This window comes from Cetorhinus maximus, chromosome 17 (genome assembly GCF_964194155.1).
Source record: "Cetorhinus maximus chromosome 17, sCetMax3.hap1.1, whole genome shotgun sequence".
Classification (NCBI taxonomy): domain Eukaryota; kingdom Metazoa; phylum Chordata; class Chondrichthyes; order Lamniformes; family Cetorhinidae; genus Cetorhinus; species Cetorhinus maximus.
The window spans coordinates 70,475,364-70,499,391 of NC_135895.1; the positions used below are offsets into that span (position 1 = coordinate 70,475,364).

Sequence of the window (24,028 nt, forward strand, 5' to 3'; positions counted from 1 at the left end):
TCAGAAGCTGAGTGACTCCGGTGGAACCCAAACTAAGCGTCCGTGAGGTGGTTATTGCTCAGCAAGCGCATCTTCTGGGGTACCTCTGGGGTGCAACCATTCGAAGACCAGAACATCTAAGCCATAATTTCCACTGATTATATATATTTGCATTGATAAACACACAAGCAACACTTGTTGAAAGACCTGCCACAGCCATTGTCAAAATTGGCATATTGTTACTTACATGATCTCATCAGTTCATAGACTTTGGGTGGACAGCCCTCAGGTTGCTCCATTCTGTATCCCTTCTCAAGTAAATCATAGACTTGAGACAGATCAATTCCCGGATATGGAGACATCCCATATGTGGCAATTTCCCACAGTAGCACTCCAAATGCTGAGAAGAAATGTAAAGATAGGCAATTTGATAAAATACCATCTAAAACTTTCCAAAATAGTATGAACCATCATTTGGAACAGTGAGCTGCATTTGCTAACAATGCGATCCCATATGATATTCAATATTTCACAAACACACTATTTTCTTGTCTCAGATATGATATAAAGAAATCATATTTAATTAGAACAAAATTAGCCTTTTAACAACCTAGGGTATTAATTAATGCACAACATGAGCTCATCTCCTGTGATGCTGCAAAAATCTAGTCTTCAGGTAAAACTAGGGTAATTGGAGAGAATTAGTCAAATAATCTGTGCAGATGTAATTCAGATCCCATTTTCAAGTCATACATTTTGCTTGTATTTTTATATTTTCATAATAAATGCTTAATTCTACAGTTAAAATGTAAACTGCTCACAAAAACATGTAATGCAATAATTGCATCTACCCAACATGGTAAAAGTTTGTTCAACATATTATAGGATGTTACTATCTTCCATTCTTTTCTGCGAGAACCACATCCTATGTCCAAAAAAACCAAACTGTGATGCTATGATTTTCCAACAGGGTTCTAATTGGGCAGAGTGAGAGGTGCAGAATTAAAAAAAAGTTTGTTTTCTTTTCTAGCTCGAACAAAAAATATCTAGCTTGGATTTTAACTTGGGTCCAAAGGTGAAGGACAAACTTGGGCTCAGCTCTAATTAATAATAGAGCTCTGTCACTGAGTCCAATGCTCATTAAATCCTCATGCAGTACGTACCCCATACATCAGATTTTATTGAGAAGGTATTGTAAGCTAGGCTTTCTGGTGCAGTCCATTTAATTGGGAATTTAGCTCCAGCGTGGGCAGTGTATGTATCACCAGTCATTAACCTGCTCAAGCCAAAGTCTGCAACTTTCACCACATGGTTCTCACCAACCAGGCAGTTACGAGCAGCCAGGTCTCTGGAATGTAGAAACAAAAGCAACTTAACAAATGCCCACAATATATGTACATAAGTAATTCAGTAGCATAATAAATAGCACCCAAAAGTTAAAATAAGTATTAAACTTTTTAATGGATTTTGTGAGATGTTTTAACATTATCTTCATGCAATTCTCAAGAGATACCCATCATGCTATAATATTTGGGAGAGACTTCAGCTAGTCATCGCACTGCTATTCTAACAGTACGCTTTGTATTCTTTACAGTGCCTGACCTGTGAATGAAGTTCTTTTTCTCCAGGTACTCCATGGCAGAGGAGATCTGTGTGGCCATGTACAAGAGCACAACAGCATTCACCTCCTCTCTGTTGCATTCACGTAAGTAGTCCAGCAAATTCCCATGTGGCATGTATTCAGTGACAATGTAAAAGGGGGGTTCCAAAGTACAAACACCTAAAGGCAAAGAATGCCACATTATTTCCATCAATAACTGCTGTGCATGCACTCAGCAGGTAAAAAGCAACCAAAACGACCTTGTTTTAAAACAACCAGCTTGTGCATACTTCTGATAATTTGTCTGAAATCCATCCTCAAATGATTTAAATAACTTGTGCTTATATAATGCTTTTCACAAACGACGGTTACCCCAAAGCATTTTACAACCAATTAAGCACTTGTTTAACTTTAGCCACTATTATAATGCAGGAAATGTGGCAATCAATTTTCAAACAGTAAGGTCCCACAAATGGCAATGACATAATGGCCAGAAAATTTGATTTGAACATGTCAGTTCAAGAACAAATTTTGGCCAGGACATTGGGGTCAGCTGCCCTGCTCCGAATAGTGTCATGGGATCTCTTGCATCCACCTGAGAGGACAGATAGGTCCTTGGTTTAACATTTCATTCAAAAGACAACATCTCAAAGTTCAGCCTTCTAAGCTTCTGCACTAAAATGTCAGCTGAGATTATGTGCTCAAGACTCAAACTCTCAACCTTCTGGCTCAATGTTATCACTGAGTCAAGGCTGACACAATATACATTTGAAGAGAATGTTCACAGCACCTCAAAGGCTCACTTCATACTCACACTGTTTTAGCCCTATTGAAATCATGCTATAGCTTGAAATGTTTGCAAGTGTCAACATTTAACGTGCAGCACTAGCAGAATATTTATCATAAAAACTCATTTGATCACACTCACTGCACTGACAATTCCTGTGTTACTGGTTGGCCTTCCTCGGTGGGGGTGTGGGGGGGGGGGGTGGGGTTTGGCAGGATGGAACAGAAGAAATATTCATCAACAAGCCAAACGGTGAATTGCAATACTGTCATCACAGGACTAGTTCTCATCAGAAGACAATAGATTCCAGAAACACTTGCCTAGCAGCTGAACTAAATTTGGATGTTTAATTTCTTTCATTACAGCAGCTTCCTTTAGGAATTCCTCCACCTCCATTGTGTCCTCCTTTTTGGGGGAAAGAAAACAGACAATTGATTACTAATTGCCAAAATGCACCATATTTGTTATAAATTGCAAACTTGCAAAGCATCTACAAACCAGCACTGGCTATTCTTACTCAACACTAAAGATAAAACTTAGCATGCCAAAGATAATGCAGAGTCCAACACATGCTTACTTCAACATCTCAATTGTTTAGCATTACTTTGTTTTTATGCAGCTTTTTGGTCGCAACAGTTTAAGCTTTTAAAAAAAGGCATTCTTGCTCAGAATCTTGGTCTTCCATGTACAAAGTATTAGCCCTAGAAAAGAATGTGGACTGGATAATGCGTGTCATACAATAACTTTGGCAAGAGTGTTGGTTAGATAATCCGCATGTTATGCACACATCCTAGCTAAAAGTATGGCTTGACGAATCTGTGTTGTGCACTGCTCCAGACCAGGGTGTGGGCTGGATAGCCTGCTTCCAGCCTTCTTCAATGTCTCTGAAACAAGCTTGTACAGGAACATGACAGAGATAGCATGCTTGCAAATTTTCTTCCTGTTTCATGTGTCTAGATTCTGTTCGCCCCTTCTATATGGAAGATTATTAACATCATGCTTTCTGCCCCAGGTTTGTTTGGCAACTGCAATCTTATTCCAAAATTACATTCTATTTTCTGAAGACATGAGCAAATCCAATACTGGTAGGTTTTTACACCGTTTTGTACAAGGAAGATAAAATTCAGCCGCAGACCAAGATAAACATTGTCTTAATACATATGGGCCCTGTCTTTCTCTGAACCCCATCAACATTCTCTACTTGCTATTTGACTATTAAAATTCTTGCATTCCTGTGCAAATTTATTCAAAATGCTTTCATAACCTATATCAACTTTCCTCTGGTGCCAGTTTTCAGTGATACCACATGGTCGCTGATGCCTGACACTTCACTCCCACAGTCAGCTGATGGAGAGGCAGTAGATTTCAGGTGAGCATGGGCAAGCTAGTGATTAGCAGATTCCTGCTAGGTGAAGTGATGTGGAAGTCAACTTGGCTGATGCCTTTCTCTGAGAACTTAAGCATCTCTGGGCTTGCCATTCTGATATCAAAACCACTTTTGGGTTTGGATTCATCTTTCTAGAGTTTTTTGAGACTGCCTTCAACCTATTTTGCACGCTCTAAAACCAGAGATGGCTGAAAAAACTGGGTATGAAAATTGTCCTTAAACAGCAATATATAGCTGGCACTAGTTAGAAAATTGAAAGCCCACGAACCATGGCTTGAATTTCATGTACAAAATTTAAATTGAAATGCCCTCAGTTATCTGGAGCTGACTGTGTCAAGAACAAAGCACCCGAGAACAGTAATTAACACGAGGCAGAAAGGCATGTCATCAATGCCCTAAGCATCATAAGCATTTTCAACATGGGATTCATCTCAAATCTCACCCTCCTCATTCACTATTCATATGGTGCATGGAGGATGAGAATTGAGGCGTAATGACCACTAGAAGGAGCCATAACTCCCTCCATAAACAAAAGCTGTTAGTTACGATTACTTATTAGAAATAAACTAAGTAGAAAGAGAACACTAAAATAGAACTCTGTTTCTCAATAAGGTCTCCATTTTAAATAACTAGGGATTTCTAATTATTGGACCATACAGCTTAAATAAAGGTGAAGATACAGACTGGCCAGTAAAAGCAGATGCGTCAGAGAAAAAAATTTCCTGCAGAAAAGGCACTAAGAAACTAGCTAATTAAATACTATTTGACCTACATTCTGCATCATGATTTGATTTGAAAGATCAGAAACGTACACTTTTTGTCATCAAACCATGAGCAATCTTGCTAAACTTCCCACCTGCACCAGATTTCTGGCCCCATCCCCTCTTCCAGTCTCTCCACATCATTTATTGTCCTGCCTGTATTCCAGTCCTCTGCCAATAACACTGCACTGCAACCACCCACAAGCAGATTATAGGAGCTCCCTCTTCCTCATTCTCACTTCATTCCCAACCACTGTGTGTCCACCCTCTGCATGGCACTGAAGCAGACCACAGGTAAGACTGGGAACTCAAATGTGTGGGAAATCAACCTGCATCCCTACTGTCCTGTGACATAGCAACAAGAATGCTAACACCCTGAATGATGACTACCACCCAGGCTCTCTATATATTTTTTTAAAAGACATGTATAAACACTGAATTATTAGTTCACAGATATCCTGTGTTCTACATATGTCTGAAACCTACAATAAAGAATAGTATTAACCTGAAGATTTAATTTAAAGCAAATACATTTTAGTCAGAACAGACTGTTGCATCTGTTGGCTACAATCTCTCTCATGCTTGAGCAACCAACCCCTTCCAAGCTATTCTTGATTGGTATAACTCATTAGAAATTCTAGAGATGCATGAGTTTTGAGAAATGTCTTCATATCACAACACAGTACTTTGGTGTATCTAACCAACTGCATACTTGCACAGCAAAAACAAGACATGGGAAAATTCCTCCAGTTTTATTCACTTTCACAAATAATATATGTCAGGGAGTTAAGTAAATATAAGTTGGCCAAAAGGACTGCTGACAAATCTGTACCCAGGCACGCTTTGTTTGTGAAATTTTACTCTTGAAGGGTAAAAGTCTAATATGTACCTTCAGTGTTTTTACTGCTACGGTAAGGCTGTATTTCTTCCAGACTCCAACGTACACCTCCCCGTACTGCCCTCCGCCCAGCTTGTGTTTCATTGTGATGTCAGTGCGTTCCATCTCCCACTTGTCATGTATGGGAGAGACTCCGTAAACAGTGGGTTTGTTGCATTTTGGAGCAGGGTAGTGCAGGGTCGTGACCAGCCCATCGGCCACAGTGGAATGGTGATGAACAAGCTCTGCCAAAGTGTTAAACCGGCTCTCTGCTGTCACATACACCTGAGGAAAGAAAACACATCTACTTCTGGGGCTGTGCTTTTCCAAAAATAGCAGAGCAGTTAAAATAAACTACAGCACTTTTGTAATATGAATTGTTCCCCCAAAACTTGGACAATTATATGTGATAGTCCAAAGTCAATATAGGCCCCTTAGAGAATAAGGCTGGGGAAATAATAATGGGGAACCAGGAAATAGCAGAAGAGTTGAATAAATACTTTGCATCAGTCTTCATGGTAGAAGACACTAACAACATTCCAAATATATTAAATAATCAAGGAGGTAAAAGTGGGTGGGAGGAAATAAATACAATGACTATCACTAGGGAAAAAGTACTAGGGAAACTAATGGGGCTAAAGGGCGATAAGTTCCCTGGATCCAATGGGTTGCATCCTAGGATATTAAAGGAAGTAGCTGCAGAGGTAGTGGATGCACTGGTATTAATCTTCCAAGAATCCTCAGATTCTGGAAAAGTCCCAGAGGATTGGAAAACTGCCATTCAAAAATGGAGGGAGACAAAACACAGGTAACTACAGGCCAGTTAGCTTGATATCCATCATTGGGAAAATGTTGGAGTCTATTATAAAGGATGTAATAGCAGAGCATTTAGAAATGCATAATATAATCAAGCAGAGTCAGCATGGCTTCATGAAGGTGTTATCATGCCTGACAAATTTCTTAGAATTCTCTGAGGAGGTAACAAGCAGGGTAGATAAAGGGGAACCAGTAGATGTAATATATTTGGATTTCCAAAAGGCTTTTGATAAAGGTACCGCACATAAGGCTATTTAATAAGATAGGAGCCCATGGTGTTGGGGGTAGTATATTAGCATGGATAGAGAATTGGCTATATAATGGAAGGCAGAGTTGGGATAAGGGGGGCATTTTCAGGATGGCAATCTGTAACTAGTGAAATGCCACAGGGATCAGTTCTGGGGCCTCAATGATTTACATTATATATTAATGACTTGGATGAGGGAAATGAATGTACTATCACCAAGTTTACAGGTGACACAAAAATAGGTGGTAAGGCAAGTGATGAGGATGACACAAGGAGTCTAGAGAAGGATATCGGCAGGTTATGTGAGTGGGCAAAAACTTGGCAGATGAAATGCAATGCGGGAAAATGTGAGGTTATGCACTTTGGCAGGAAGAAGAGAGAAGCTGAATATTAGTAAAATAGAGAAAGACTGCAGAAAGCTGCAGCACAGAGGGGTTTGGGGATTCTTGTGCATGAATCCCAAAAGCTAGCATTCAAGTTCAGTAGGTAATAAGGAAGGCAAATGGAATGTTGGCCTTTATTTCAAAGGGAATGGAGTATAAAAATAGGGAAGTCTTGCTAAGACTATATAAGGCACTTAGACCACACCTAGAATATAGTGAACAGTTTTGGTCCCCTTATCTAAGGAAAGATGTACTGGCATTGGAGGCAGTCCAGAGAAGGTTCACGAGGTTGATCCTGGGTATGGAGGGATTTTCTTATGAGGAGAGGTTGAGTATAGGTTGGGCCTGTATTCATTTGAATTTAGAAGAATGAGAAGTGACCTTATTGAAACATTTAAGATTCTTAGGGGGCTTAGGAACAGGGTAGATGCTCAGAGGTTGTTTCCCCTTGTGGGAGAGTCCAGGACCAGAGGGCATAATCTCAGAGTAAGGGGTTGCCCATTTAAGACAGAGGTGAGGAGGAATTTCTTCTCTCAGAGGGTAGTTAATCTATGGAATTCTTTACCACAGAGGATTGTAGAGGCTGGGTCGTTTCAAGGCTGAGATAGACAGGTTTTTAACCAGTAAGGGAATCAAGAGTAATGGGGAAAAAGCAGCAAAGTGGGGTTGAGGATTATCAGATCAACCAAGATCTCTATGAATGGCGGAGCAGACTCGATAGGCCGAATAGCCTACTTCTGCTCCTACGTCTTATGGATAGCAAATGACAAATTATAAGGAAGTTCCTGATCTGTATTTTGATGCAATGCGAACTCAGATGACATAAGACAGGAAGCATTAATACAGAAAGGCTGCTTTTTTTTAGTGCAATTTTTAATGCTTTAAAAAAAAATGATTTAATGTTATTCCAGTTTGGGAGCTGGTTTGATTTCTCTAAGATTTGGATCAGTCTTCTCATTTGATTTCCCTGACCAGCTTTCTCTCGGCCTCTGGTATGTGCAGCTCAGTGAGTACCTGAGCCATACAGACCAGACATAGGAGGAAACTGGTGAGGTGAAATACATAAAATAGGAAAGACAACATTGCTGAGAATTCTGAAGAAAATATATATTAGCACAGCAGTAAATTCACCTTCATTGGATAAGATGAATGCAATTCCCTAACATATTTTCTAATAAGTTCCTTAGAGGATCATGGCATTTCAAAATAAATTTATTTTGATTGTCATGCCAGAATTCCAAAAGTCAAACGAATAAGTGCTCTAAAGAATTACTAATCACTCTTGTGGATCTGTTGAGCTGAATGGCTTGTTTCTGTGTCTTGAATAAGACATCATAATATATCATGAGATGATTTCCCATTGCATCAAACTGAGTTAAGTATTTTGTTTCCCTGGCTGGATGCAATGATTGAACAGTTTCTATTTCTGGACATGAAAATATTTCTAATTTTAATAAGTCATTGAAGATTATTAGGGCATATGGTTCTCTTCACTTTCCCGAATGTTGTCACTCAATTGGTACCAGTGGGCTTAGTTCAAATAAAAATTAGAACAGAGAACAACCATTAAGCTTTCTAAGAAACTCCTTCGTAAACATTGCTAGTCACTAAACTTTTTCTCAAAAAGGGGGACAGCACATTATCACAAGTAGTGGTGAAACTCAGCACAATATGCCCTGTCAGCTGCAAGAAGAATGAGTTGTGGCATCTCTAATAATATAGTATTCCTTTAGTACTGCTCTGAAATATCCTAGATTGCATTGCTTCTGTTCTAGGGCTGAAATTTGCAACTTGTTAACATAGCAGCAGTGTTACCAGCTGGGATTAGATCACACACTATGTAGAAATTGGTGTACATCATTTGCCTCATTAAGCAGATCAACGCATGTTCATTCATAATAGTGTACTGATTTACTGTAATTTTTAAGGAGTGATTATGGAGTTTAGCAATTCCCACAGGATCTACAAATGACGTCAGTAATTGGCTGCTTGAAAGCTTGCTGTAGCAGCTGATCCCCACTAGCAACAGTATCCAGGTAGAACAAGAGTACACATCACAACATTACCTTCTGTCTGCAGTCCTTTTTTACTTTCTTAATACAGCAAAGTACTGTCTCACTGTCATTTCAATTACTACGTAAGCTGCTATTGAGCAATGAAAATTAGATTGAATCCCAGTTTTGGATGCCTGCCTCAGAGTACCTTTCAGGTCAAGGTACCCACTTTCTACTATCTGCCTGGTCCAGATAAAATAAACTTCACTTGACTAGTTCTCCAGAATGGAAACCCTCACTGCTTAGCTGGGAATCAGGAATACCCAAATACTTTTCGTAGCTATAGTTCTGTTTTAATGATTTGGGTGAGTTCTGAGCAAAGTGCACCAAAGTCAAAATTCTATTGCATTTAAGCTGACTGCCTGCTGTGAACAGTAACTCCAAATTCTATAGGAATCCTGCAATTTGAAAGAAACACTAGTGTCTTGACAAAAGAGATGGCTCACAGCCTTCTAAGTTCTGTTGAAAGGTCATTGATCTGAAATGTCAACTGATTCTCTCACCGGATGACACCAGACCCAAGTATTTATCATTTTTCTGTTTCTATTTCACATTCCCAGCATCTGCAATATTTAACTTGTGCATGACTTCAACTTGACTGTACAAAAGCAACACAAATCCAAAGTGGAGACTGTCAGTGAACTAATCTGCAACCATCAGTAATTTTGCTCCCCTTGCTACTGTTCCTTGCCAATCCCGACCCCCCCCACTGCTGCCAAAATGGGGCACCTGGAAAATAGTAGCTTATTGTGAATTTGAAACAATGGCACATATAAAAACGTGAATCGCAGTGGTTTTGATGTAAAACTGGTTGATCAGCTTAAGGAGAATGGCTGAAATAAACTGCCTTTCATATAAACTAAGCAATTTCCACATCAACTGCAGCTGTTGCCAGAAGCCAATTCAAGTTAAGAACCTGTAAAATAAATATAGCATTAATCACAAACAGCAATTGATTACAGTACCTGCCTTTTGAATGCACGCACGTAGGTATAACTTGGGGAGTGCCTGTATTTTGTAGTATCTGATCAATACTGCATTGTCACTGCCTGCCTCTTGCCCTGATTTGTGTAATAGACGTGACAGGCATGATTTAACAACTCAGAGGCATGAAAATATTCTAAGCATACAAGAATTGAACAAAAAACACCAATTTTTGATGGTGGTATTCAAGACTACGACTGCTCAAAATATAAAAGCTGGTAATTTCATTTTATCTGTCCAGCAAAAGCTTCTAATGACACTCTCTCGGAATACAATGCAATCCAGTATTTTAACTTTATCATTTTCAGATGAGTAGGGTGGGTGAGGTGGGGTGCCTGAAGAGAGAAAACCTACAAATTAAAGCAGAGAGGAGGTATAGACAAGACAGTCTCATGAATTACCTTGGCATCATGCGTAGTGTTGATTCTGTAGTGGTAAACTCGCCCTTCGTAGCGGAGGGATATGGATAGTTGTCCTGGACTGCTCTCACTTTCTCGCACAAGAAAGCTGCCATTGATGAGGCTGCTAAGCAGGTACTCAGCTGCACTACGTGAGACAGGGCCATGGTACCAGGAGTGCTTTTCCAGGCTATTTACAGGTGTGATATAATTGCTAGGGACCCATCCCTGCCCGTTCTTCGAGCGCACCTCACACCATTCGCCATTCTGGTTATAACACAGCACACGTAGCTTTTCACCTGTTGAATTAGCAGAACCCTGGTCAAAATTTCTGATGAGCTTGCAAAACACTAGTAACTTATTTTGCTTCTCAGTGCATCCCTAGTCAGTGAAAGAGAAGGAAAATGAATTCCAATCGTGCGATACAAGCATAAAATTGAAAGGTGGAAGACTACAAGCTGGTTGATTGAGCCTTTTCAAACCTGTCAACCTGTAACTTCCGCATATCATCATCCCATTTACTGCTCTTTCCCACCCACCAGCCATTCAACCTCCTGGGACAGGCAAAAAAGAATACCTTCAACTAATTCATGGGGGAAAGCTGGGAAACTGCTCTGATGCCCAGAAACTGATCAAACAAGTTTCAGTATAACAGTTTGACTGGGGAATGCTTCCTTCCAACACGCATCTAACTTGGCCACACTCTAGCTCTTCAAACATTAGCAATTGCAGCACAGGGAAGGAATGGGTCCCAGGCAGAGATCTGCAGGACATGAATTTACTCTCCTCCCCCAATTTGGCTGGGATTTGCCGGGCCCTGAAGCTACTACCCAGCTTTGTGCAGGCTGCAAACAAAGCAGATCCAAAGGTCAGGACAACCATCCCTTGATAAAAAGGGCCAAGAGATCACAATGAACTAGAACACTCAATGAACAGAAAATGAACTGAAATCACATCCTACTGACATGTCTCCAGCATTAAGAACGAGCCCAGTTGAGGGTGAAAAATAGGAATAGTGCAGGAGATTCATATGTAACAGGAGTGGCTGTCTCACCCAGCTTACTGTTCATACAATAACCATTTGCAAAATAAAGGCACTTGTAAATCAAGGTCCCTAAATTACAGCTTTCACTGCACATCCTAACACTATTTGTCCTTGTAATAGTCTTGAACGCTGCAGTTTGCTTCCATCTGCTTCCCAAAATCGACAAATAGCACTGCCCTGGTAGATCAACTATTTCAGCCTGTTCTTGCCTCACAGAACTGATTTCTTCCTATCTTAACTAATTTTTTTCCTGTGTCCAGTTTCTTCCCATCTACATCTGTCACTCTTCAATATCCTCGACCACTTCAACAGTTTCCTGGCCCTAGCCTCCTCTTTTTCACCATCAATGCCCGCTCCTTTTACACCTATCTCCCATCAGGACACACGGAGGGGCCTCCGCTTCACGCTTGAACGGAGGCCCAGTCAGTCTCCATCTACCACAACCCTCCTTCACCTTGTTGAACTTGTTCTCACATTGAGCAACTTCAATTTTGACAGCACTCACTTCCTCCAAATAAAAGATGTTGCTAGGGCTGCCAACTCTGGTTGGACATATTCCAGGAGATGTTGGCTGAAGTGATGTCATGGAAAGCTGGCGACATGGCACAAGCAGGTTCTAAGGGAGCGCAAGAGGGGAAAACAAACCAACCTTAATTCGGCAAACGGGATGAATTTGCAATGAGGATGAATAATGATTAAAGTTTAGAGGGGTAAAAAAGCTTTACTCACTCCTATGGGGCTCAATGCTAGATCCCACGCCATGGCTTCAATCAGCGATATTAAAAGCTTGCTAAAATGGAGGAGAAAATAATATTTTTTCTCTCTTTCCATCTCTGTTTTTAACAAAGTGACCTGAACCCCCACTCACACCCATTGCACTCAGACTAACGCTCACTGCTCACATCCAATCCCTCAATGAAATTCAAATCCAACCAATCCCTTCGCAGCCCACTAAAATCCCAGCCAATTGGAGTCCTCCTGACTTTTTGTTCGGTTGAAGGTTTGAGTTTCATTGCACAGTGCTGTGCCGATGCGATGTCACTGTATGGCAATAACTCATGATCGAAGTTCCCCTTCTTGGTAGTTGCTGATGACAAATTATGGGACTACTTAGTTTAAAATATAGTTTTATAATCTCCTGGGTTGCTTTCTTTGGTCACTGGGAGATTGATGCCAATTCCGGTTGTCTCCCAGCCATTCCAAGAGCATTGGCAACCCTAGGTGTTGCTATGGGAACCCGTATGGGCCTAGGCTATGCCTTTTGTAGAACATGGATATTTAGGGACATTCTTTGTTCCAGTTGTGCAGCCAGTTTCCGCCGTGCGCCCCCCGACCCTATCTTCATATGGTCAATATCCAACTCGCCCATTCCCTGACTTAAGTCTCCACTTCTGGCTATCAACTAGTAACCACTATAAGCCCAATGACTCCCGTAGCTACCTTGACTACAGTTCCTCCCAGGCTGCTACTTGCAAGAACTTTATTTCATTCTCTCAGGTTCGTGACTGCAGTCACATCTGTTTTGACGCTGCTACCTTCCATACCAGTGCTTCTGATATAGAATAGAATCATAGAATGATTCCAGTGCAGCAGACGATCATTCGGCCTATCGAGCCCGTGCCAGCTCTCTGCAAGAGCAATTTAGCTAGAGCTGCCCTTTCCCTGCAGCCCAACAAATATTTTCCTTTCAAGTATGCATCCAATTCCCTTTTGAAAGCCACAATTGAATCTGCCTTCGCCACACTCTCAAGCAGTACATTCTGGATCATGGCCACACTCCACATAAAAAATGTTTTTCTTCACGTTGCCGTTGGTTCTTTTGTCAATCACTTGAAATCTGTGTCCTTCAGTTCTCCACCCTTCCGCTATGGCAACAGTTTTTCCTCAACTACTCTGTCCAGATCCCTCATAATTTTGAGCACCCCTATCAAATGTTCTCTCAACCTCTCCTTCTCAAAGGAGAACAATCCCAGCTTCTCCAACCTACCCACGTAACTGAAGTCTCACATTCTTGGAACTATCCTTGTAAATCTTTTCTGCACCTTCTCTTAAGCCTTCACATCCTTCCTAAAGTGAGGTGCCAGAATTGGACACAGTACTCCAGCTGAAGCCAGACCAGTGTTACCATAAAGTTTCACCATAACTTCCTTGCTTTTGTACTCGATGGGCCGTAACTTCTTCAAAGTGGCAATCAGTGAAGGATCGCCACTCTGTGCCCACTTACCTATGTCAAATTTATTCCGTGCCTGTCTCGTTCAACCTTCTGACTTGGGCCGGGTAAGATCCAGGCAGCGTAGCTGTCTCTGGGTCCAGCATCGTAGTCCAGTAGAGTCAGATTGAATAATGACATGCCCCCTTTTTACAGCACTAGCTGCCATAAACCAAGGAAGTTTCAAGATTTGATTGAAATTGACAGGCCAGAGAGAAGGCAAGTGCCTAAGGTAAGTGGATAGGATTTGGGGAGTGAGTTTGGTTGGGGATGGGGGAAGGAGGTTGGACATTGTGGGGGGGGGGGGGGGGGGGCGGGCGTTGGACTTTGGGGGGTGTGTGTGGGGGCTATCTGATATCGCAGAGGGGTGTGGGGGCACAGGATATCAAGGGGGTGGTGTGGGGGGGAGAAGAGAGGGTCGGACATCAAGGTGTGTGGCAGGCTGGGCCGGACATTCGGGGGGGGGGTTCAGAAATCGGGGGTGTGCCCTCCCCTCCCCTGTCAGCATTCTGAAGGGACTGTTCCCTCCACGACAACCTGGTCCACTCTTCTATCATCCCCAACACCTCATCCCCTTCCCATGGCACCTTCACATGCAATCACAGGAGATGTAACACCTGCCCCTTTACCTCCTCCCTCCTCACTGTCCAAGACCCCAAACACTCCTTCCAAATGAAGCAACAATTTACATATACTTGTTTCAATTTTGTCTGCTGTATTTGCTGCTCACAATGTGGTCTCTTCTACACTGGGGAGACCAAACTAGACTGATGACCACTTTGCGGAACACCTTGGCTCAGTCCGCAAGCATGGCCATGATCTTCCAGTCGCTTGCCACTTCAATTCACCATCTTGCTCTCATGCTCACATTTCTGTCCTTGGCCTGCTCCAATGTTCCAGTGAAGTCCAACATAAGCTGGAGGAACAGCACTGTCTTCCAATTATGCACTTTACAGTCTTCTGGACTCAACATAGAGTTCAACAACTGCAGACTATGAACTCTGTCCTCCATTTTGAAAATTTTTCACCCTCGTGCCAAAGACACATGTGTATGAGCATGGGGTGTTTTTACTACGTTAAAGGCACTAGTATAAATCCAAGTTGTTGTTGCTCCACTGACCATTCAGACCAGCTGATTCGCTGATGCGTTACTAAGTGTGCATGTGCTAGCCTTGCGTCATAGTCAAACTCCTTCAACAAGATGTGGTTATTCATGCAACAGTTAATGCAGAAATGTTGCTGCTTACCTTTAGTAATGCTTAGTGTGTTGTCACCACTCGCAACAAAGTCATAAAGTGCAACAAATAGATTAGGATCACTTTCAGCGGCTCCCAAGAGGTTCTCCTTCGAACTCCACCTCACTGCTTCGTTGAGTGTCTGCGAATCAGTGTCAGAACCAAATGGACGGTGCAAAACTTCTGTAAGGAGAGAGATTTGAGTATTCATAAGTAGTACACAAACAAAAACAGAAACTAACAGTTAATTAATGCAGTTTAGTGCAGTGACATTAAAAGAGTAGCACAAATTTGGTAAAAGTGGTGAAAAACTATTTAGCATTTTAGCAAGGTTTTTTTATGCCCAAGTGAGCATTAAGAGCCTCAGACGAATCACACTGCTTCAGAATATCCTTATTGTGATTCTGTGAAGACTGTTGCATAACAAGTGGATTGTGTGGGAAGGAGGGAGTGGAAGCAGAAATGGAGAAACGTGCGGCAGGATTTTTAGGTCGGCGTGTGGGTGTGTTCGGCAGGCCCTGGAGTGGCCCGGAAATGGACCGCCACCGGCAATCGGCCCCCGACCGCGATTTCACGCTGGCTGGCCAATCAACGGCCAGCCAGCGTGAAGCGTGCGCTGAAATGCTCAGTGCTGCCGGGGTGGGGGGGCAGATGCTGATGTAAGTGCAGATGAGTGCTGAATGAGAGCTGCCTCAGGAAGCTGAAGAATTTAAAACCAATAAATAAAGAGCAGAGCTTTGCCCTTGGTGGGCGTGCGGGCCCCACCAGCTCGGCGGCGGGCGGACAGCCGACCCCCGCCATCGAAATGGGGCCCGCTGCCATTTTGAGTGGGTGGACCAATTAAGGTCCTGCGGCCTGCCCGACAGGAAGCGCTATGTAAATCCTGTGCAGGGGAGGGAGGGATTGCCCAACTGTCAAAGTGAGCTCTTTTGCACATGCATGGGAAAGAGCACACTGCTCCCTGGGACAAAGTGCTATCTCAGGGAGATTACTGGCAGTGCAAAAAACTTTAAAAATAGAAAAATTAAAAAATTATTAACATGTCCACCTCATGTGACAATGTCATACGAGATGGGACATGTTAATAAAAAGGACATAACATTTATTAAAGTTTTTAAAAACGGACATGAAACCTCATCCCACCAGTGGATGAGGTTTCATGCATTCGCCGCCAGCCTTAAGGTTGGACGGGCAGGTCTTTAATTATCTTAATTAGCCTGTCAATGGCCTCAATTGGCCATTGACAGGTTGGCAGGCGGACAGCTGATTTCGCTGTCCGCCCACCTTCCTAAAAATTTAAAGGGACCAGGATGACATCGGGGGTTCCTCCTGACATCATCCCATGTCATTTTCCCATCGGCGAATGGGCCCTGCCCCCAAATCGCCGACGGGAAAATTCAGGCCAAAGATTTTAAAATCCGGAAAAAAATGTCCACACATCAGGATCAGTCACCTGAACATATGCATGATGAAAACCCTGTCCATACATGTTTATTTTTTAAATTTAGTAATGAACCTCATCCTGCCCTGGATGAGATTTAATCAAAAATGCAAAATCTGCCTGGCAGATTCGCCTATCTGCCAACTGTAAGGTTGGACGGACCACGAAAAATTGGGGACAACTGGAGCCATAACAATTTAAACTGTCTTCCTAATTGTTGGTGGGCGTGCATCCGACACTTGCGTGCGCCTGCCAACCAAATTATCTCGCACAATTTCACGTCCGATTGGGTTGGGCGCATGCCTGCATGCTGACCTAAAAATTCTGCCCATAAGCTCAAAAACAAAAAACCTTGCAAACTCTCAGCCAAAACACCAATTAACTTGATGATAAAATTGACATCACATTTACCTATTTCACACAAAAGCAGCATTCATGATGTTCAAGAACATAACATTTTCTGTCCAATGTAGGTACTGACCAGAAATCGCAATATTTCTCAGCAAAAGACAGACTTCTCTAAAATTCAGTAACATAGCACTTGTGGCATTGCAAGGAAATACCAAATCGGTCATTAAATATTGGAATAGTTGCAATGTTATGGATCTCTCCAATTTCTAGCTGCCACTCCCCTAATTTTTACTGCCCCTTTCAGTTAATTTAACACAAGTTAAGTGAAAATAAATGTGCCAAAACCAATTATTACAATGCACTCTGCATTATGGAAAACTGCAATATTTTTAACAGTAACAATCTTTAACATAGAACTCAGCAGAGAAGGGCAAGAGCTCAGAAAAATCCTCACCAAAGGAACAGGTTAGCCCACGCCGGTCTTCATCAAAACTACTAGACGGCAGCAGAACTGCTCCAGAACTCATCTTAGTTTGTTATGTCAATAATTTAGCTGTTTCAAGTTATAAACATTCACTTGCATCATTCAAAAGTCCAATTTTGACAACAGATTTGTAGGTGTAAAATCCTCAAGAATTCACGGAAAGAATGTGTGGGTTAGTTGAATTTTATCCATCAAATCAGTAGATGTTAGCATCACGTGGGAAGAAGGACCTGTTGCAACTGAATTTTTACAAATATCTACCACTTAGCCAAATTACCTAATCACAGAGAACTTTCCTCAGTGGATAGTCATAGAAGAATAAATAATTATGTACTCCAAGAAGATGCCTTTGCATCAGAATGGTCACAAAACTACCATTAACAGAGTAGGCCCTTTCAGGCGTTGCTTTCTATAAGTCACTGCTGTTTTGTTCTCCAACGTTTCTTTCTGTTTCTTTTCTGTATATAGCACCATTCATAGGAACAAACACAGAAATGGTGGAAGTGCAATTAGGGTAACACTTTGGCTGTGGAGACTTTTTTTCCCTCTTTAAGACACAGATTAATCTGTTGCCTATTTTTAACTCTATGTTTAGTTCTGATTTCCAGCAATTACAATTTTGGAACCCCCCCCCCTTCATATCTACATTCAACTCTATTTGTGACTTGCACAGATATGAAACCAATTATGTGAAGGTCTTTCTGATTACTTTAATGGAAGAATTCTGTGGCTTGCAAAATTTCCTCTGACTGGGTGGTTGAATTATTTAGTGCTATTATGAGATGACTAATAACCGGTTTGGTCAAAGGAAATACACATCTGGTGTTCCCTATCTTATCTCACAGTTGTTAGATTATACAGTACGATGAAATCATTTTTTTGTTCAACAACTCAATGGAAGAGCACTACTCCACGCTGCAATGCTCAAGCTTACTTCAAGTACCACACCCTCTATCACTGAAAAGCACAAATGCAGCGAAATCATAGAAACACGCTCCCCTCTAAGTCATACTCAACATTCATTCTTGGTCACTGGGTCAAAATCTAGTAATTTTTTAACCAACACCGCTGTGGGAGCAGTATAAGTACAGACTTCAATATTTCAAGCAACAACAATTTGTACTTCTCTTGGGCCTTTAACAGCGAAGTGTGCCAAAGCACTGGATCTTGTCTAAGAACCGGAAGGGTCAACTCTATTTTCTCAGGGCTGACAATGTTAGAAATGCAGGTTCCTTTAAGAGCAAACCAGGGCAAACTTCAGAGCGTACTGAAAGCAGGTGGCGCTTACTGAAGCCTGTACTTAACAGCTGGGTTTTTTCCTAGTAAGGAGCTTTTTCCTTCTAGACAGGGAAAGGATCTAGAAGGGAAGAGTGGAAACTGGTATTTGTACTATAATACTATATTTGTACCAGTTGTGATTCACAGAATGTCTTCTGCTGCCTGATTTAGTAAATGGATATGCACCTATTAAATAAGGGCAATTAAACAGAAGGAAATAATAATTGCAACCTTACAAATGTTCCCAAATCCCAAGAATAAAACTTTTAAAACTTAGTTGGTTAAATTAGTTACAGTTTTGTTTTCAATGTGGTACCTCATTGCAAATTTCCAGGCGATCCAATTTTTGAAAAGGATCCACATAAATACACCGATTAACCTGCCATAAATATCCTCATCCACAGCACCAGTAGGTATGACAAGCAAACATAATGTTCATTAGGGCTACTATATTTCAAGTGTAATGGCTAACAAATTCTACATGCTGCTACAAATGAAAAACACTTAGGTTAAGCAATTTTCTCAAAATAACCACAGATGTTTATACAGCATAGAAAGAGCCCATTCAGTCAGTCAAGCTCTTTTCTGGAGCAATTCAAAAGTAATTCCACTATGCTGATCTTTCCTCATAGTTCTCTATTTCAACTATTTATCATTTGGCCTTTCAAGGTGCAACGGTCTCTGTTTCAACCCTTAAGTCTCTGTTCATGCACATCCCACAACCACTCTTCCCATTCTCCTAACCTGTCTTCCTGAAGTGTTTTATACTCACTATCATTGGACACCAAACACCTTAACTTTTGTACTGGCAAATTTTCTGCTCCCTATGCACAAGTCAAAACCAATAATAGTGAACAAAACTGGTTCCAGCACTGGCCTCAGGGGGTACACCATTATCAATCCTTTACAAATCTAAGCAATATTCTGAACAAAGATCATACAGGCTTGAAACGTTAACTCTCTTTCTCTCTCCATAGATGCTCTCAGGCCTGAGTTTTTCCAGCATTTTCTGTTTTTATTTTTCGATTATCCCAACTTGGTTTCCTATCAAACTTTTAACTGAGTCAGAAGATCATGGTTCAAGTCCCATTTAGAGAGCTCAGCACCTAATGCATGCTGGCATTTCAGTGCAGTACTGAGGGAATAATGCACTTTTGGAGGTGCTATCTTTTGGATGAGAGGCTAAGCCAAGTTTGCTTTCCCAAGTAAATATAGAAGATTCCATGAAACAACTTGAAGAGGAGTCGTCAGAGTACCTTAGTTAAAATTTATCTGGCAACTTATTTGAATAAAAATAGATCAGGTCATTTAGCTCATCGCTGTTCGTCTGTAATCCCTCACTTCATAATTATGGCTGCAATTCAGAATACTTTGAATCGGTTTGGGACATCCTGTGGTGATGCAAGATGCTACATAAATACAAGTCCTTTCCATCCGTGCTATTATATCCCTTCTTACACCACACATTTGCATTTCCCTTCTTACACCACACATTTGCATTTTTGTAACAAAAGCAAAAAATGCTGTAAACACTCAGGATGTTTAGCAGCATCGGCAGAGAAATATGCAATCTTTCATCAGAATTGAGAAAAGTTAGAAATGTAAGATTTTGAGCAAATGAAAGTGGGGGGGAGGGTGGGAAGAACAACATAAAGGGAAGGAATGTAATACGGTGGGGGGGCAGGACAGATTAAATGACAAAAGGTTTCGTGATGCAAAGCCAAAGGGAGTGCCAATGGGACAAGTAAAGAAACAAAAGTTTGTCTTGATGAGGCATGAATAGCAGGATAACAGCCATCCAAACACAAAATTAAGGGATTAAGAAACAAGAGAAAAAAAATGAACCAGTTTATAAGTGAAATAAAATGGGGATGGGGTTAAGATCTAAAATTGTTGAACTCAATCTTGTGCCCAGAGGGCTGTAAAGTGCCCAGTCTAAATATGAGGTGCTGTTCCTCAAGCTTGTGCTGAGCTTCACTGGAACACTGCACCTGGCGAAGGACAGAATTGTCAGTGTGGGAACAAGGTAGAATTGAAATGACAGGAAGCTCAGAGTCATGACTGCAGACTGAACAAAGGTGTTCTGCGTTTGCTTGCCCCCATGTAGAGGACATCACATTGTGAGCAGCAAATATAGTATACTAAGTTGAAACAAAAACAAAAATTGCTGGAAAAACTTAGCAGGTCTGACAGCATCTGTGGAGAGAAAGACAGAGTTAACGTTTCGAGTCCGTATGACTCTTCATCAGAACTAAAGAGGAATAAAAATGTGGTGAAATATAAGCTGTTTAAGGGGAGTGGGACAGGTGGAGCTGGATAGAGGGCCAGTGATAAGTAGAGGCAAAGGAGAAATTACCAAAGATGTCATAAACAAAAGGAGAAAGAGGTGTCCTTTCTCCTTTTGTTTATGACATCTTTGGCAATCTCTCCTTTGCCTCCACCTATCACTGGCTCTCTATCCAGCTCCACTTGTGCCACGCCCCTTAAACAGCTTATATTTCACCACATTTTTATTCCTCTTTAGTTCTGATGAAGAGTCATACGGACTCGAAACGTTAACACTGTCTTTCTCTCCACAGATGCTGACAGACCTGCTGAGCTTTTCCCAGCAATTTTTGTTTTTGTTTCAGATTTCCAGCATCCACAGTATTTTGCTTTTATACTAAATTGAAAGTTGTACAAGTAAATCAGTGTTTCACTTCGAAAGTGTGTTTAGGATCTTGGTTGGTGGGAAGGAGATGATAAATGGGCAGGTGCTGCATCTCCTGTGCTTGCAGGGAAAGGTGTCTTAGCAAAGGGAAGGGGTGTTGAGATGACTGAGGAGTGGACCAGGGGTCACAGTGGAAACCTTTGGAATAGTCAAAGGGGAGGGGAGGGAAGAAGTGTTTGATGGTGGCATTAACTGGAAGTGGTGGAAACAGCAGAAGATAATCCATTGAAAGCAGAGATTGGAGAGGTAGAAGCTGAGGACAAGGGGAACTCGATCATGGTTCTGGGAGACGGGAAGAGCTGGGAGTAGAAGTGCGTGAAAGATATGGTTGAGGGCTTTGTCGACCATGGTGGGGGGAATCCTTGGTCAAAGAAAAATTAAAACATATCAGAAATGCTGGTTTGGAAGGTTGGATCATCAGAACAAGTGCCATGGAGACAAAGTAACTGGGAGGATAGAATAGAGTCCTTGCAAGAGGCAGGGTGTGAGGGAGTGTAGTCAAGGTAGCTGTGGGAGTCCATGGGCTTACAGTGAATATTGGTTGATTGTCTCTACTTCTGGGGATAGGCTGAGAAATCAGGCAAGAAAGAGAAGAGTCGAATTTAGACCATGTGATGGTGAGAGAAGGGTGGAAATTGGAAGCAAAAAGTCAACAAAATTTTCCAGTTCACTGAGAACAGGAAGCAACACTGATAAAGTCATCAATGTACCGCTAAAAGAGGTGAAGGAGGAGGCTAGAGTAGGACTGCAACAAGGAATGTCCCACATATCCCACAAAAGCAGGCACAGCTAAGCAAAATATAGCAACACCTATTGCATTGCATTTTTGTAGCAAGTCTCCTGTTTGTTCATTCAGTGCCTGCTGAAAAATAATAGGCAATACGTTCTGCGATTCCTCTACCTCTTCACACAGTTGTTAAAAAAAAACATGAAATTTGCCAAAAGGACGCTTTAAATGAATGGAAAATACTGCGGATGCTGGAGATCTGAAACAAAAGCAGAGTGCTGGAAAAACTCAGCAGGTCTGTGGAGAGAGAAACAGAGTTAACGATTCGAGTACAATATGACTCTTCTTCAGCCAGATCTTCTGAGTTTTTCCAGCACTTTATTTTTGTTTCATGCCTTAAATAAACTAACTTTGAAATAAATGAATTTAGGCATAGTAAATAAGTACTATTTTTTCTTCTGATGTAGTCAGCAACATTGGTACTATAGCCAGAAGTTTCTTGCACCTTTGATTTCAAAGTTACATGAATGAATGATAGTTCCTAGCTTCGAAGAGATGGTGTCCAATACCTTGTCCTTACTGGCTATTCACAAGGACTACAATCGCTGCCTCTCAATGCCGAACAAGTAAACTTCTAGCAAGATGCTGGTGGTATCCCAGGCCGGGTAACTGAAAGCTATTTTTGCAACAGTAAATACTAATCAAGTTATAGGCAACCAATTTTTAAATCACTATGTACATCCCATAAAATATTGCAGATCTGATTTACCCAATTAAAATATTTTACTTTCATTTTCACAGTTCAGTCCATTCTCATAACAAAGATTTTGACAGTTGAGGTTTTTGTGTGATAATGAGTTGTGTGATAACATAACTTGACGTAACATTAAAGTATTAGCAGAGAAAATCAGAACATCAGTTCTACAAAAGGCTGGATACTTAAAAGGTGGTGAGATAACAGAATCAGTTTACAATGATTGAGTCCTGCTTAGCAATCATAATTCCATTAAATTTGTGCGTTATTCTTGGGCAGTATTGATCATTACATGTTGATAGTGCTAATCATTATATTGTGAATCTAAATCAGAAGCTGCCAATTTAAGGAAAGGGAGGTGCAGCACTGCAGAGCAGCTGTCACCTGCAAAGCCAACTTAGCACTGCACAGCTATTTAAATTGCCAGCAAGCAAAGCTAACAGCTGAGGAGTGCTGACAAAAGTCACTCACATTAAACTGTTAACTAACTTGTATAGCCTTGATATGTCATCATAATCCACAACAGGACAAGATTCATACATCGAAAAGCAAAATACTGTGAATGCTGGAAACTGGAAATACAAACGGAAAATGCTGGAAATACTTAGCAGGTCAGGCAGCATCTGTGGAGAGAGAAACAGATGATTCTGATGAGCGGTCATTGATCTGAAACCTTAACTCTATTTCTCTCTCCACCGATGCAGCCAGGCCTGCTGAGTATTTCCAACATTTTATTTCAAGATTCAGTAACGTTTCTTTACGGCACAGAAAGCCAAGAGGAGAGTGGTAGAGGTGTGTAGAATCATTAAGGGTTTAGTTAGAGTAAATAAAGATAAACTGTTTTAAATGGCTGAAAGGTTGATAACCAGAGGGCACAGATTCAAAATGGTTGGGAAAAGAACTAGAAACGACATGAGGGAAAACATTTTTTTTAACCCAACGATTAATTTGGATTTGGAATGCACAATCGGTTTGGATACAAATTTAATAGTAACCTTCAAAATGGATTTGGATAAAAACCTGGAGAAAAAAATTGCAGTGATCTGGGGAAAGAGCAGGGGAGTGGAACTAACTAAATCACACTTCAAAAATTACATTGAAAGAGCTGGCACAGCCCTGATGATCTGAAGGCCTTCCTCCTGTGCTGTTTTATTCTATTATACTATATTCCATCTGTAGCTGCCATTAAGTGAGCATATGCTCAATTAAATACAGTGGTTGCATTCTTTTGACAGCACTGACAGGTTAAACAACAGATGGGTAAACTCTGAAATCTAATCTAACATGCTGCTCAACATTTTCTTTTGTACTTAAGGATTTTAGAACTTTAGCAGAGGAGTAAACTAATAGCCTTTATAATCAAAGTAGCCATTCTCAAAACTTGAACAGTCACAAAGATACTGTACAAAAACAAAAATACCTGGAAAAACTTAGCAGGTCTGACAGCATCTGCGGAGAGGAATACAGTTAACGTTTCGAGTCCGAATGACTCTTCATCAGAACTAAGAAATATGGTGGAAT

The 24,028-nt window shown here is 41.2% G+C and overlaps 1 protein-coding gene across 7 annotated transcripts in view; it reads right to left on the reverse strand.

Moving 5' to 3' along the window:
- abl2 (c-abl oncogene 2, non-receptor tyrosine kinase) overlaps positions 1 to 24,028 on the reverse strand; it is a 116,943-nt gene that overhangs the window by 17,902 nt on the left and 75,013 nt on the right. For 5 of the 7 annotated variants that reach the window (XM_078561453.1, XM_078561452.1, XM_078561448.1 and 2 more), the window contains 7 exons: positions 14,775 to 14,945; positions 10,277 to 10,572; positions 5,404 to 5,676; positions 2,687 to 2,771; positions 1,582 to 1,759; positions 1,143 to 1,327; positions 227 to 379 (listed from right to left, as the gene is read on the reverse strand). In XM_078561453.1, coding sequence (XP_078417579.1) covers positions 227 to 379; positions 1,143 to 1,327; positions 1,582 to 1,759; positions 2,687 to 2,771; positions 5,404 to 5,676; positions 10,277 to 10,572; positions 14,775 to 14,945 — 1,341 coding nt within the window. Of the gene's footprint in view, positions 1 to 226; positions 380 to 1,142; positions 1,328 to 1,581; positions 1,760 to 2,686; positions 2,772 to 5,403; positions 5,677 to 10,276; positions 10,573 to 14,774; positions 14,946 to 17,008; positions 17,154 to 24,028 lie in introns of those variants that run through there. The other 2 variants (XM_078561450.1, XM_078561449.1) reach the window with 2 other exon arrangements.